Genomic DNA, 14,041 nt, shown 5'->3' on the forward strand with positions numbered 1-14,041 from the left:
CTATTCATATTTTATCATATAATAACAATAAAAATATTAAAATTTCAAATAAGACGAAGAGTCAAAAATCAATCCAAAAACTCAGGAGTTTGTTTATTTTGGGACGGAGGTTGTAATCATAAAAAATTTCAAATAAGACGAAGAGTCAAAAATTCAATAAAAACTCGGAAATTCGTTTATTTTGGAACGGAGGTTGTAGTTATGTAGTCTCCGAGGTGTGAGTTGCACCTGCGTGGTACTGAGTACGTGAGGCCGGGACTTGCGGTACATGGTCTGGGATCAGATAGTGGAGGGCCGACTATTCCAGCAAAGCTTTGGAAAGGGCTTGTGGTGAACTTTTCCCGCCTAGCTGATGAGAGAGTAAGCTCGTGTCATGTCGCTAAACTGTGCACCCTTTGCAAAGGCTTGTCTAAATTCATACTCAATCTAGCTCCTCAATCTTAAGCTCTATCCAAATTCGACTCGTGTTTTCCTACGCATATAAATTCTCTTGTTTAATTCCCGTGTCCACATCATCTGCCAATAAATTTAAAACCGACATATACAATATGTTACCTCTATATTACCTCTAGTGAACTAGCTCTAATACTCTATCTACTTCTCAACCATTAATTCTCTTTCTCCCTCATTTTTTTAAAAAAAATTGTGCAGAGGATATCTCTTGTGTGAAAGATTTCTCATTCTATATATTTTTTCTTCTTTTCTCCGTATCATCTTTTAAGTCTACGTGACATTCTAAGGCCAATGCTAAGGTGCTTATAGTACTTGCTTTCATTGGACAGTGTGCAAGATGTCATAGAAATTAATGTGTCCAACCAGCATTTACCACCTATCCAAAACCATCTTGTTCGACGTAGTGATTTGGTAGGATGGTGGTTACATTTCTATAAAATGAAAAGATATCCCTCTCTTTAAAATTAACCAAATTAGCCATTCTCGGGCAAGTATTTGGACTTCCCCAAATTCAAAACTACATTTATGTAATTTTGTATTGATTTCAAAATTTTTAGTTTTATGCTTATGTCCTATGGGTTGTGCGATACAAAATATTCAGCAGGAGAGTCCTCTCTTCCCGGAGAGGTTAACTTTCTCTATTTAAAAGAGAAGCTATGTAATAATGCAAACGCAGCCACCACGAAAAGCATGGATGATGATTAGTGTAAAGCTATGATAGATGCTTCCACATATGGCACTTGTTTAATCTACAGTTTGGTCAGCACCGGGCATGAGCTGTAAACAATGTTAATGATCCCCTCCACCCCCAATTCTGCTCATGGTTACAGATTAAAATTTAAATTTTTAAATCTTTAATTTAGAGTTGATTATAGGATTTTTAACCGTATTTTATTTCCACCCTTATCTTTTATATTGCTAATAATATGTATATAAAAATTTTATTCATAAATTATTTTTACTTTGTAAATATAAAAAAATTATTAATAAATTTTATGTTTCGTTTGGCCAAAACACTCACCCCCGTTGTTAGCATCATGCATCCAAATCCGTGACATGGAAGCAGGTTTGACCAATAAAAATTCTCGAGAAAGAAACACCAGACAAAATTTTGGGTCGATCCGGCATGCTTCTGAACTGCATGTGCTCCAAGTTGTTGATGAAACTACTGATTTTGGTAAGGAGTGGATGATGATTTATGAAAGACCCATCGTCCATTCGATCGGTCAATCTTTAGCAGGTGTAGATGTTTGCCGTCGGTGCGAGGGTGCCGCCAAAGGGGAATGCACGCCGGTCGATGTTTGCCGCCGGCGAGATTTGTCCGTTTAATTTACATCATTGGATCCAAAGTCTAGCGCTGATTGATAGTACTGTTCTAATCCCTATGGAGTACCATTTTTTGGAGCTACATGTCAACTAATCATAAAAAACTTTGAAGAAAGAACATAAAATAGGATGTACGGTCTAGTCCACTGGCTGGACCTGGACACATAAATTTGAGAAAGACGTCTTTGTACGTGTGCCGTAGGTCAATAATAAGTTCGTTTAATTCTTAGGGCTATTTTGAATGACAGAAATGAAAAGACAGAGAAATAGGAAAAACATAGGACCGTAAAACATAGAAATGGCCGTTTGATTGTACCATACGAAAAACATAGAAATTAGAGAGATAAAGACTCAAATGATTTTTTCCATAAGGTTCTACCTCTAGTTAAATTTCCTCTAAAATTTGTATGAGAAGAGTCATTCTATAGGAATTTCATAGGATTTCATAGTGTTTATTTCTTTGATTCAAAAGGCTTTATAGGAAAAATCCTATAGGAATAAAATCCTCTAAAATTTCTATAAATTTCCTTTGAATCGAAGGGCCTCGGAGTGCATTATTTTTCCAGGTTGTACGTATTAACAACTAGGATGATGGGCTTGTGAGCTGAGGCTATATATTGGCTTAGTGCGTTCTCCACTATGCACCTCTGCTTGAGAAGAAAGAATGGGTTGGTTTAGTAACTTCGACTACTCTAAGTGGAAGGAAGTAGAGACTGTCAACAAGTATGCTCTGTTCATGGGATACATGTCAATGGCTGTGCGTGGAATGGGCTATCTTGTGTTTTTATGGACAACCGTTATCCTCCTTGGTGGCTTTGTCTCGGCGCTAGAGAAGATGGATTTTTGGTGCCTCACAATAATTACCCTCATTCAGACAGTCGGGTTAGTTTGCTTTCTAATCTGCTCTTTTATGTTCAAGTTTTAACACTATCAGGGTTGTCCCAGGTCATCAAAAATATAAATATATGTAGATTTAATTTATTCTATAATAAATTATGATGTTAAATATGAAAAGAAATATAACCATCTAATCTAGACATGTAAATTAAAACAATACATATGAATAGATCGAATATAAGAAACATCGCTGAAACGTATTGACGATGATTCAGAATCAGGTTCTGAACTGGGTCGTTCGTAGTAGTGTTGACGTCAAAATGTGAATATTGACGTGTCACACACGAAGGCCTGAGAGTCAATCTTAGACAACTCCAGTGTAGGACCTAAATTCTTAGAATGATACGTGGGCGTGCCAGTCAGTTTGATCCTGCAACTAACAAGATAAGCAGTGAAACAAACCGATCAGCTATCGAGCCAATAGGTAACAAAATATCCAGCCGATTAGATATTGGTATAGTAACGTTTAGCCGATAGGTTGAGCAATCGGCTGTTGAAAGCTTGGACCGGCAAGGAACTCAATAGAAATAGAGTTAAATGAAATATTACACTAACACAATCTACCAACTTACTTATTAATCTTAGTCGGTCAAACGGGCCCCTATAACCAGATCAAACTGGACGTACAGAGATTGGACTTAACCAAGACAGTATGCAGTCGAGTACGATATAATTACAGAAAACATGAAGATCGATAAGGCTAATAAATAAACCGACAAAATACTTGGAATAAACAATGAATAATATGTTACGATCGGCTAAAGCTAATTTGCATGTAACTCTCGTAAGCCAATGCAACATAAATAACTGCCGATCTAAATAAATCAAGCCGATTGGTAAAAAAAACACAGTAAGGCAATCGGCTACTCTAATGATGTAAATATGATAAGCATGTAGATCAGCCAAAATCATCGGCTATAGACGGCGGACAAACAACCAAGATTTATAAAATACCTAGCCTATATTGCTAAGAATAGTCATAGAAGATCGGACCAACCGAGACAGTTCAAGATTAAACCTAGCAATGTCACGATAGATACTAAATAGATCTAGATTGCTATCAAGCCAATGAGCCGATGACTGATAACTTATTGGCTGGTACTCCGATAAAACTATGAGCAAAATACATCAATCTGATATAAACCATCTGATAAACGCAATCTACTAGATAGAACCGAACCAAAACAGTACTAGATTAAATATATCAAACGGCGAATATCAAACCCATGTAGATCGTCCAAAGTGGTCAACCAGATCAACTCAAAACACGAAAGTGATCTGAGTTGAAACTGATACGATAACTAGCAATCGCGCAACTAGATTAGAAGATCAGACCGAACCGAGACAGTTCTAATCTAGTCGAACGATTACCATGGCCCAGCGGAACGTAGGACTTACCCCTCAATCGGAGATCGAGACGATGCAGCCTCACGTCAGGTGCCAAGTTCCGCCGAAGTTGAAACCTCGGACAAGAGGGTGATGATGCGCCGAAAGTATTTGATCTAATTGATGTATAGATGATTTACAATGACCTGAGGTATACATATTTATACCCTCGGGTGGGGCTAGGCCATGTTGGACACGACATACAACTCCTAAAGAAATAATAAACTCTTAGATAGATTCTATCTCTAACACACAAGTCCCAATCGGACTCTAATCTCTTAGAGATAAAATCCTAACCAACTCTAATTAACAGATAAAATTGAATTACACGGACTCTGATTATTCCTGAATCTATCTGTAATAATCTAGGCCTAATCGGACTCTATTTCTTATCCGATCCGGACTCCATCGGCTGAATCTGAGTTGTATTCCACCTGGTCTTCTATCCGATTGCTCTGTTTCCTATCCGATTCAGTCTTTAATCACAGGTTAATCTCTAACGGCAAATTACCAAATTCTAGCGTTAACAAATCTCCAACGGCAAATTACCAAATTCGCGTTAACAAGTAGTTACCACACAAATCTCGTGCATCCACACATGTTGATGACGTCGTGGTGGACGTTGTAGTTGCCACACAAATCTTGTGCTGCCACACATGTTGATGATGTTATGGTGGACGAGCAGTCACGCACAACACTTCCCAAAAATCTTATTCGGCTTTTCCTAGTACATAACATCGAAGGTGACGGTTTCGGAGACATGCTGTCCCAATCTGCCATAGTACGGAATAAACGATGTGCGACGACACAGTACAGAGGAGGTAGCGAATCCTAGTTACTACAAAAGGAAGATCCATCTGAATGTACAGAGGAGGTAGCGAATCCTAACTACTACAAAAGGAAGCTCCATCTGAATGTTTCTGTGGTACTGAGATGACTTAGTAAAATTAAAAAAAAAGGTCAGTTTTTAGTGTATTTCAACTTTAAAGATCATGAAATGGTATCAATGACAGGTCATAACTTTGACTTATCAATGCCAGGTCATAACTTATGACTTATGAGAGCTAACTTACCTGTGATTGGTAGTAAACTATGTCACACAACTGATGAGTCATCCGTGATGGTTATTCACTCATCATAGATGATATTTCTTACCGGTGATCACGTATATATGACTAGAACTATACCCATCATAGATGTGGTTTATGCCCCCAATCATGGAGAAAGGGTGTGTGCGCTAGTGCTAGAATCCAATTTGATTTACACAGTGAGGAAAAAAGGCCCATACATTAACATCATTTCTCTCTTTTAGGGTCGTTGGTACTGTATTTCTGAGGAAAAATGTTAAGAAAGTTGTGTCATCTTACCGCAAAGGCTTCGTCTCAACAATATATACTTTTTACATACCCAAAAAAAGTGAGAAAGACAAAAACAATAAGAATGCTTATGGTAACGATGGGCGCATGACTATTAACAAAAAGGTACTTCCTCAATTTCAAAATGTAAATTTATGAAATTTATGTAGATATTAATGAATCTATACATAATTAATCGATGAATCTATGTACATGGTTAGGAAGACTTACACCGTAGAACAGAGGAAGTAGACCATTGGTGGCCGCTGTGGCTGGGTAGATCAGTGGCGTTTGTCGCTTACCTGGTCCAGCAACTGGTGTTCGCCGTCGTCGCAGGGCCTCTGGTACTCGCCGTGACGGTGCTCTACTTCTGCGGGCTGGTCATCTCCACGGGCCTCGCCGCCTGGCGCCTGCTCCGCCGCGACTACGGCGGGGGCGGCGTCAACCTGCAGGCGGCGCTGGACGTGCTCTACGGCCTGGTGCTTCTCCAGGGCGTGCTCTCCTACTACCGCTTATCCTCGCGCTTCTGTGAGAGGAGGCTGGCGCACGACGTGGCGAAGGCGTACGCCCTCCCCGACCCAGAGGTGTACCGATCCAACACCCAGCGATGGCGCTATTACACCGCGCGCGATTCCTTGCGTAGATACATCCGTGAGACTAGGATCGGGTGCGAGAAGGATCCGTCCTTCGTCAAGCGATGGAACCTGGTGAAGTACGCTGTGGATGCCATGAAAGAGGCCGAAACACCGCACTGCTCGCAGTTCGTGCATGGGGCGAGCATCCTGGACGCGCTCCTGGCAAACCCGGAGCTCCAGGAGCAACACACGCTCATCAAGGAGCAGGTGATCAGGGTTTTAACTTTTGGTTTCTAATTTTCTACTGGGGGGACCGAAATTTCCGAATTCCAGAACTCTCAGATTTTTTTTGGAAATTTCGAACGAAAAATTTCAAATTCAACTTTGAAAAATTCACCAAAAATCCGAAAATTCACCAAAAGATGGAGGGAGGAGAAGGGGAGGGGGGGTAACCTATGCAAGAGCAGCCGCTGCAGCCTTTCCGCAGTCGCCGCAGCCTACAGCTCCCTACATAGTTGCCGTTGCCGCCGCCTAGACCTCCCCCTGCCATCGTCACAGCCTACAACTCCCTCTACAGCCGTCGGTGCCGTCGAAGCCTTCCCCAACCCCTCCCCCTCGCCCTGCCGCCGCCGCCTTCCCCTGCTCCTAGACCCGTCCCCGCCGACTGCTACCCCTCCCCTTTCCGAGCCACCAACGCCGGGCCTCCTTGCCGCGCGCGCCGCCGCCACCGTCGGTCGCCTGGAGGAGGGGAGGGTTGCTGAGATCTGGATGGGAGGGAGAGATGGCTCTATTTGACTTTGTGGGAAGGAGAGATTTGTTTACTGTTAAATTTTTTTCAAACTTTTGTGACCGAAATTTTGCCCGGCGGTGACCGACTACCGGACCCCACCGGCAGAAGTGAAATTTCTGAAATTCGATCCTAACTTGCAAACCCTGAAGGTGATCCAGTCGCCGTCCGCCGGCGACCTGCTCCGAAAGCTGCTGCAGCTGGCGGACACCCGGCGGGGTTACCCGAAGATGTACGGCGTGTGGGTCATGGCGCACCTCGCCGGCGACCTCCGCCCGGAGCAGCTCCAGCTCCAGCTCCCGCGAGGGAGCGACCTGTTCCGCTGTGTCGCCTCGCTGGTCCGGGTCCCCGGCGACGACAAGGACATCGGGTTCGATTTTCTGCAAGACGTGGCCGCGGCGGGCCTGAGTCTCCTCGGGAAGCTCGTCGCCCATGACGACGGCTGGTGTCGTGCCGTCGCTGACAACGAAGACATGGTCGGCAGCGTCATGGTGCCCCTGCGCTGCGATCCGGACCACACGAGGTTCCAGCATGGCGATACTAGGAGTAGTAGGGATTACATGCGCATCAGGGAGCGGATCGGCGCGTCCGTTCAGGTGTTGCGCCGCCTGGTGGCTGCTCCTGGCGACGCCGGCGAGATGGTGCGCCGTCGAATCTCAGGCCGCAGGGACGTGATGGCCAGCATGGAGGCGATTCTTCGCTGCGACGAATGCGATGACTGCCGGCTCATGGAAGGAGCACTGGAGATCTACACCCTATTACGCGGGGAAGACGAACCTTCGATCATAACAACAATGGCAGGGCATTTCATCAAGAGGTTGGTACTCATCTTCGTTAAACGCACCACTCAGGACGAAGACACCATTTTGGCCGGTCAAATGCTTGCAAAGATATCTCGCGATGGCAAAGAAAACACCAGGATAATCCTGGAAGCGAAAGCTGATGTGGTCAATGATCTCACCGGAATACTTGAAGGCAAATCCACCAAGTGCGGAATAATCGCAGCGCAAATCCTGGAGCAGCTGTGTATTCATCACACTGATGATGATGATGATGTTGTCCACAAACTCAAAGAACATCTGAAGGATAAGATCCCAAAGGTAATCTGTTTAAAGCAAGACAAAACAAATACGTTTTGCCTTTTTATTCTTAATCAGCATGTCCATACTGATGATCAACTTAACGTTGCAGATTCTTGCAGAGACACTTCCTACCAATGGAGAATATTATTTTTGGTACGAACGGAACAGAGAAATCCTGGAAGCAGTTTTATCTGTAATTGTGGCGATGTCACGCAACTTAATGAAAGCCCAAGATTTGGCCGCTCTGTTTGATGCCATTACCAGTGAAGACTCGGCCGGTTTCAGCATTCTAGACAAACTAAACCAGCTGTTCGAACAATTAACATGGGTCATTACTGCCCACATAATGGGAGCATTGAAGCTTGTCATGGAGGTATTCATCCTAACCGCTAGACATGGAAGCCATGACGCCACGAAACACACGAGGAGATTAATGGGATCACTGGCAGATGCTGCCAAGCAAATCGCAAACAGTGAGGACATCATGGTTCTCGCTGGCAGTTGCAGCGGCCAAAAGACTATAATTTCCCTCGCGGAAGAACTCCGAGCTGCAGTGGACAACCTCCAGCGCAGCAGAGAGCATGCACCGGAAATGGCGGTGGTAATTGACCATCCTAGCTCTGTCAACGCAACCCAGATTAATTACTGAGTAAACCATATTCGTTCGATCAAGAATAAAATCATATTCAGCCTGTACTTTGTTATAATACGTGATCTTAATATTGTAAAACGTACAGTGGGCCATGAAAACCTGACACATGTCTCTAGTAAAAAGTTGGCACGTAAGCCTCCACGCCATGCACAGAGTAAAAGTGTGTTTGGTTGGTCTCTACTCAACGCGCGCGCGTGTGTAATATATCTTGTGTTCTCGTGGTCAACCGTTATCCTCCTTGGTGGCTTTGTGTTGGCGCTAGAGAAGATGGATTTTTGGTGTCTCACAATAATTACGCTCATTCAGACAGTCGCATATGTTGATGTCGTGGTGGACGAGTAGTCACGCAACGCTTCCCAAAAATCTTATTTGGCTTTTCCTTATACAAAATGTCGAATGTGGCAGTTTCGGAGACATGTTGTCCCGATCTGCCATAGTACAGAATAAACAATGTGCGACGACGTAATACGCTAACCCTAGTTACTACTAAAAAAGAAGCTGTATCTGAATGTTTCTATGGTAGTGAGATGACTTAGTAAAAAAAAATTAAAAAACTCAGTTTTAGTGTATTTCAACTTTAAAGATCATGAAATGGTATCGGTGCCAGGTCATAACTTTGACTTATCAGATATCACTATCATCAGGGTTATAACTTATGACTTGTCGACCTAACTTACCTACGATTGGTGGTAATCTATGTCGCACCATTGATGAGTTATCTGTGATGGTTGTTTACTCATCATAGGTGATATTTCTTACCAGTGATCACGTATATATGACTAGAACTATACCCATCATAAATGTGGTTACGCCCCCATCATAGAGAAAGGGTGTGTGTGCTAGTGCCAAAATGCAATTTGATTTACACAGCAGGAAAAAGGCCCATATATTAACATCATTTCTCTCTTTCAGGGTCTTTGGTACTGTATTTCTGAGGAAAAATGTTAAGAAAGTTCTGTCATCTTACCGCAAAGGCTTCGTCTCGACCATATATAGTTTTTACATACGCAAAAAAGTGAGAAAGACAAAAACAGTAAGGATGCTTATGGTAACGATGGGCACATGGCTATTAACAAAAAGGTAATTCCTCCATTTCATAATGTAAATTTACGAAATTTATCTAGATACTAACGAATATATATATATATAATGATTAACCGATAAATCTAAATACATGGTCAGGAAGACGTACACCGTGGAACAAAGGAAGTAGACCATTGTGGCTGGGTAGATTGGTGGCATTCGTTGCTTACCTGGTCCAGCAGCTGGTGTTCGCCTCGTAGCTGGCCCTCTGGTGCTCGCCGTGACGGTGCTCTACTTCTGCGGGCTGGTCATCTCCACCGGCCACGCCGCTTGGCGCCTGCTCTGCCGCTACTACGACAGCGGTGGCGCCAACCTGCAAGCGACGCTGGACGTGCTCTATGGCCTGGTGCTTCTACAGGGCGTGCTCTCCTACTACCACTTCTCCTCGCGCTTCTGCCAGGGGAGGCTGGCGCCTGACATGGCGAAGGCATACGTCTTCCCCGATCCAGAGGTGTACCGATCCAACACCCAGCGATGGCGTCATTACACCGCGCCTGATTCTTTGTATATATACATCCGTTTAGACCAGGATCGGGTGCGAGAAGGATCCGTCCTTCGCTGAACGATGGAACCTGGTGAAGTACGCCGTCGATGCCACGAAGGAGGCCAAAACCCTGCACTGCTCGCGGTTCGTGCATGGCGTGAGCATCTTGGACGCGCTCCTGGCGAACCCGGAGCTCAAGGAGCAACACGCGCTCATCAAGGAGCAGGTGATCATGGTTTTAACTTTCGGTTTCTAATTTTCTACCACGGGGACTGAAATTTCCAAATTCCGGAAATTTCTGATTTTTTCCGAAAATTTCGAACGAAAATTTTCAAATTCAAATTTGAAAAATCACCAAAAGATCCAAAAATTCACAAAAAGATGGAACGAAGAGAAGGGGAGGGGTAACCTCTGTTAGAGCAGCCGTAGCAGCCTTCCACTGTCGCCGTAGCCTACAGCCCTATATAGCAAGTGTAGTTCACCGGTTCCACTGCTGCAACCTTCGTAGTCGCCGTTGCCGCCGCCTGGACCTCCCCCTGCCGTTGTCGCCGCCTACAACTCCCTCTACAGTCGTCGGCGCTGCCGCAGCCTTCCCCAACCCCTCCCCCTCGCCCTCTCGCCGTCGCACCGTCTCTCCCTGCCGCTGCCGCTGCCGCCTTCTCCTGCTCCTACACCCATCGGCGCTGACTGCCACCCCTCCCCTTGCCGAGCCGCCGATGCCGGAGTTCCTTGCCGTGCGCGCCGCCGCTGAGCCACCACCACCATCGGTTCGCCTCGACGAGGGGAGGGTTGCTGAGGTCTGGATGGGAGGGAGAGATGGGAAGCAGTTTTTTAAAACACGGGTGTACTGTTACTTACGTGTCATTTAAATAGTCATCGAAAAATATGAAAAAATTTAACAAAGATAGTTTAATATGAGTTATATCATTCCACCAACATGCAAGTTTAAATTCAACTTCTATATGTTGTAGCAAAAATAACAAAACAATTATAAATATGCATATAATTAGTTTCAGTTTTTTTTAATAATTTGTAGAAGTTGAATTTAAACCTACATGTTGTGGAGTGATATAAATCATATTTATCTATCTTATCAAATTTTTTTCATATTAGATGACATTCAAGCACACGGGTGTACCTATACCCATGTGCTAAACTCTGTTTCACTTTGTGGGATGGAGAGATTGTTTTACTTTGAAATTTTTTCCAAACTTCTGTGACTGAAATTTTTGCCCCGCAGTGACTGACTACCGGACCCCACCGGCAGAAGTGAAATTTCCGAAATTCGATCCTAAATTGCAAATCCTGCACCCTGCAGGTGATCCAGTCGCCGTCCGCCGGCGACCTGCTCCGGAAGCTGGTGCAGCTGGCGGACACCGGGCGGGGTTGCCCGAAGATGTACGGCGTGTGGGTCATGGCGCACCTCGCCGGCGACCTCCGCCCGGAGCAGCTCCAGCTCCCGCGAGGGAGCAACCTGTTCCGCTGCGTCGCCTCGCTGGTCCGGGTCCCCGGCGACGACAAGGACATCGGGTTCGATTTTCTGCAAGACGTGGCCGCGGCGGGCCTGAGTCTCCTCGGGAATCTCGTCGCCCATGACGACGGCTGGTGTCGTGCCGTCGCTGACAACGAAGACATGGTCGGCAGCGTCATGGTGCCCCTGCGCTGCGATCCGGACCACACGAGGTTCCAGCATGGCGATACTAGGAGTAGTAGGGATTACATGCGCATCAGGGAGCGGATCGGCGCGTCCGTTCAGGTGTTGCGCCGCCTGGTGGCTGCTCCTGGCGACGCCGGCGAGAAGGTCCGCCGTAGAATCTCCGGCAGCAGGCGCATGATGGCCAGCATGGAGGGGATTCTTCGCTGCGGCGAATGCGATGATTGCCTGCTGATGCAAGGAGCACTGCAGATCTACACCGTATTACGCGGGGAAGACGAACCATCGGCCGTAGCAAAGATGAAAGGGCATTTCATCAAGAGGCTGGTGTAATACTGATACGAACGGAATCTGTTTAAAGCAAACAAAACAAATACGTTTTGCTTCTCTTTTTTTTTCCTTATTAGCGTGTCATACTGATGATAAACTCAACGTTGCAGGTTCTTGCAGAAACAATTATTCGTACCAATGGAGAATCTTATTTTGACTGGTACGAACGGAATAGAGAAATCCTGGATGCAGTTTTATCTCTAACCGTAGCGATGTCAGGCAACTTCCTGAAAGCTCAAGATTTGGCTGCTCTGTTTGATGCCATTACCCGTGAAGGCTCCGGTTTCAGCATTCTAGACGAGCTAAATCAGCTGGTCGAATACTTAACATGGGACATTTCCATCCACAAAATGGGGACACTGAGGCTCGTTATGGAGATGTTCATCCTAGCTGCTAAACACGGAAGCCACGACGCCACAGAGCACACGGCGAAATTGCTGAAATCACTGGCAGATGCTGCCGACGACATAGCAGAATGTGAGGACATCATGGTTCTCGCTGGCAGTAGCAGCGGCCAGAAGACTACATTTTCCCTCGAGGAAGAACTCAGAGCTGCAGCGGACAAACTCCAGCGCAGCCGAGAGCGTGCACCGGAAATGGCGGTGGTGATTGACCATCCTACCTCTGTCGACGCAACCCGGACTGAGTAAACCATGTCCGTTCGATCAAGAATAAAATCATACTCAGCCTGTAATTTGTTATAAACCCGACTCATGTTTATAGTGAAAAGACTTTTTTAAGCATCTTTAAAAAGTATCTTGAGGTACTGAAGTTCAAAAATCAATATATTGTATCTCGAGGTGCTATCATTAAAGACTTTTTCATTGATATTAAAAAAGCTCATAGTGAAAAGTTTGCGCGTAACCCTCCACGGAAAGCGTGTTCGGTTCGTCCCTACCCAACATACATAGGACTCTTTTTTTTTATTTAACCCCATTGATTTTTAATTCTAAGTTTGATCATTCTTAATATTTAAAACATCTATATAATTATTAATTATTTTGTTATGATTTAGTTTATTATTATAGAAACTTTAAACATGACTTATAATTTTACGTATTTAGATAAAAATTTGAATAAGATCAGTAGTCGAATATCCATTTAACAATCGATTGTGTCAAATAAAACAACAGAGCTGCCTGGTTCAGATTGAGAATATGTACGCTGTATGCAGCAATTATTTCAAGGATGCACCACGGACACCAATCCAATCCAATCCAACGAGAAGGTAAAAGCACATTTCGGACTGATACATTGGCTTGTCGAAGACTATCTTATTTTTTCGCTTATGTTTATGCATAAGTCAAATATTAAATTCTTAACCTTAAATTTAAAGTTAATTTTAGATATTTTTTTTACCAAAGTTCAAGACCACCTATGAGGCTCGATGGCAGGACGAACGAAGTCAATATTGACAGGACGTCACCAATGGGTTTTCACTGCATTTACATGATCGATGCACGGGAGAACATGACGCGAAGCTCGTGACGACGACCAGCGAAACTCAATTGGAGGTCTCGTGAGTAAAACTCGTGGGAGTAATTAGCATCCCAGTTAGGATTCAAAGAGGAGGATAAACCACCAAAACAACCCTCACCATTAAAAAGGAAATCCTAAGGCATAAGGCATAAGAAGATATACAGATGTAAAAAAGCACGCAACATAGTGGTTGCGGTGACCTGAGTAGTACTCAATGTCCTGGTTCCGCCTTAGAGCAGGTACAACGATAGACTATAAGCTGGCTATAAATATATTTTAAAAAGAAAAGAGAGTAGTGGGCTACTAATTTGTAGATAACTATAGAGACGGGATTCCAAGACGCTTAGTGTTTATGATATGTGGGAACATGTATTAATATTTTATAGGTAACTATTGTATGAATTGGCTATTAGATTAACTATAGATGAATTGGAATTAATTGGAATAAATAGTTAACTATACTATTAAACTTTTCTTAGTGTTGCTCAAGCTGCGGTC

General features: G+C 44.2%; 1 protein-coding gene and 1 pseudogene across 1 annotated transcript; both read left to right on the forward strand.

The window, feature by feature from the left end:
• Nucleotides 1-2,442: 2,442 nt before the first annotated feature.
• LOC102701322 lies at nucleotides 2,443-8,815 on the forward strand. Its single transcript, XM_040529874.1, has 5 exons — nucleotides 2,443-2,661; nucleotides 5,375-5,543; nucleotides 5,639-6,259; nucleotides 6,932-7,879; nucleotides 7,971-8,815. The coding sequence occupies exons 1-5, from the start codon at nucleotides 2,444-2,446 to the stop codon at nucleotides 8,508-8,510; spliced, it is 2,496 nt and encodes an 831-aa protein (XP_040385808.1). The 5' UTR covers nucleotide 2,443; the 3' UTR covers nucleotides 8,511-8,815.
• A 752-nt stretch (nucleotides 8,816-9,567) lies between these two features.
• Nucleotides 9,568-11,892, forward strand: LOC107305377 (annotated as a pseudogene).
• Nucleotides 11,893-14,041: the final 2,149 nt, after the last annotated feature.

This window comes from Oryza brachyantha, chromosome 12 (assembly GCF_000231095.2).
Source record: "Oryza brachyantha chromosome 12, ObraRS2, whole genome shotgun sequence".
In the NCBI taxonomy this organism is placed as follows: domain Eukaryota; kingdom Viridiplantae; phylum Streptophyta; class Magnoliopsida; order Poales; family Poaceae; genus Oryza; species Oryza brachyantha.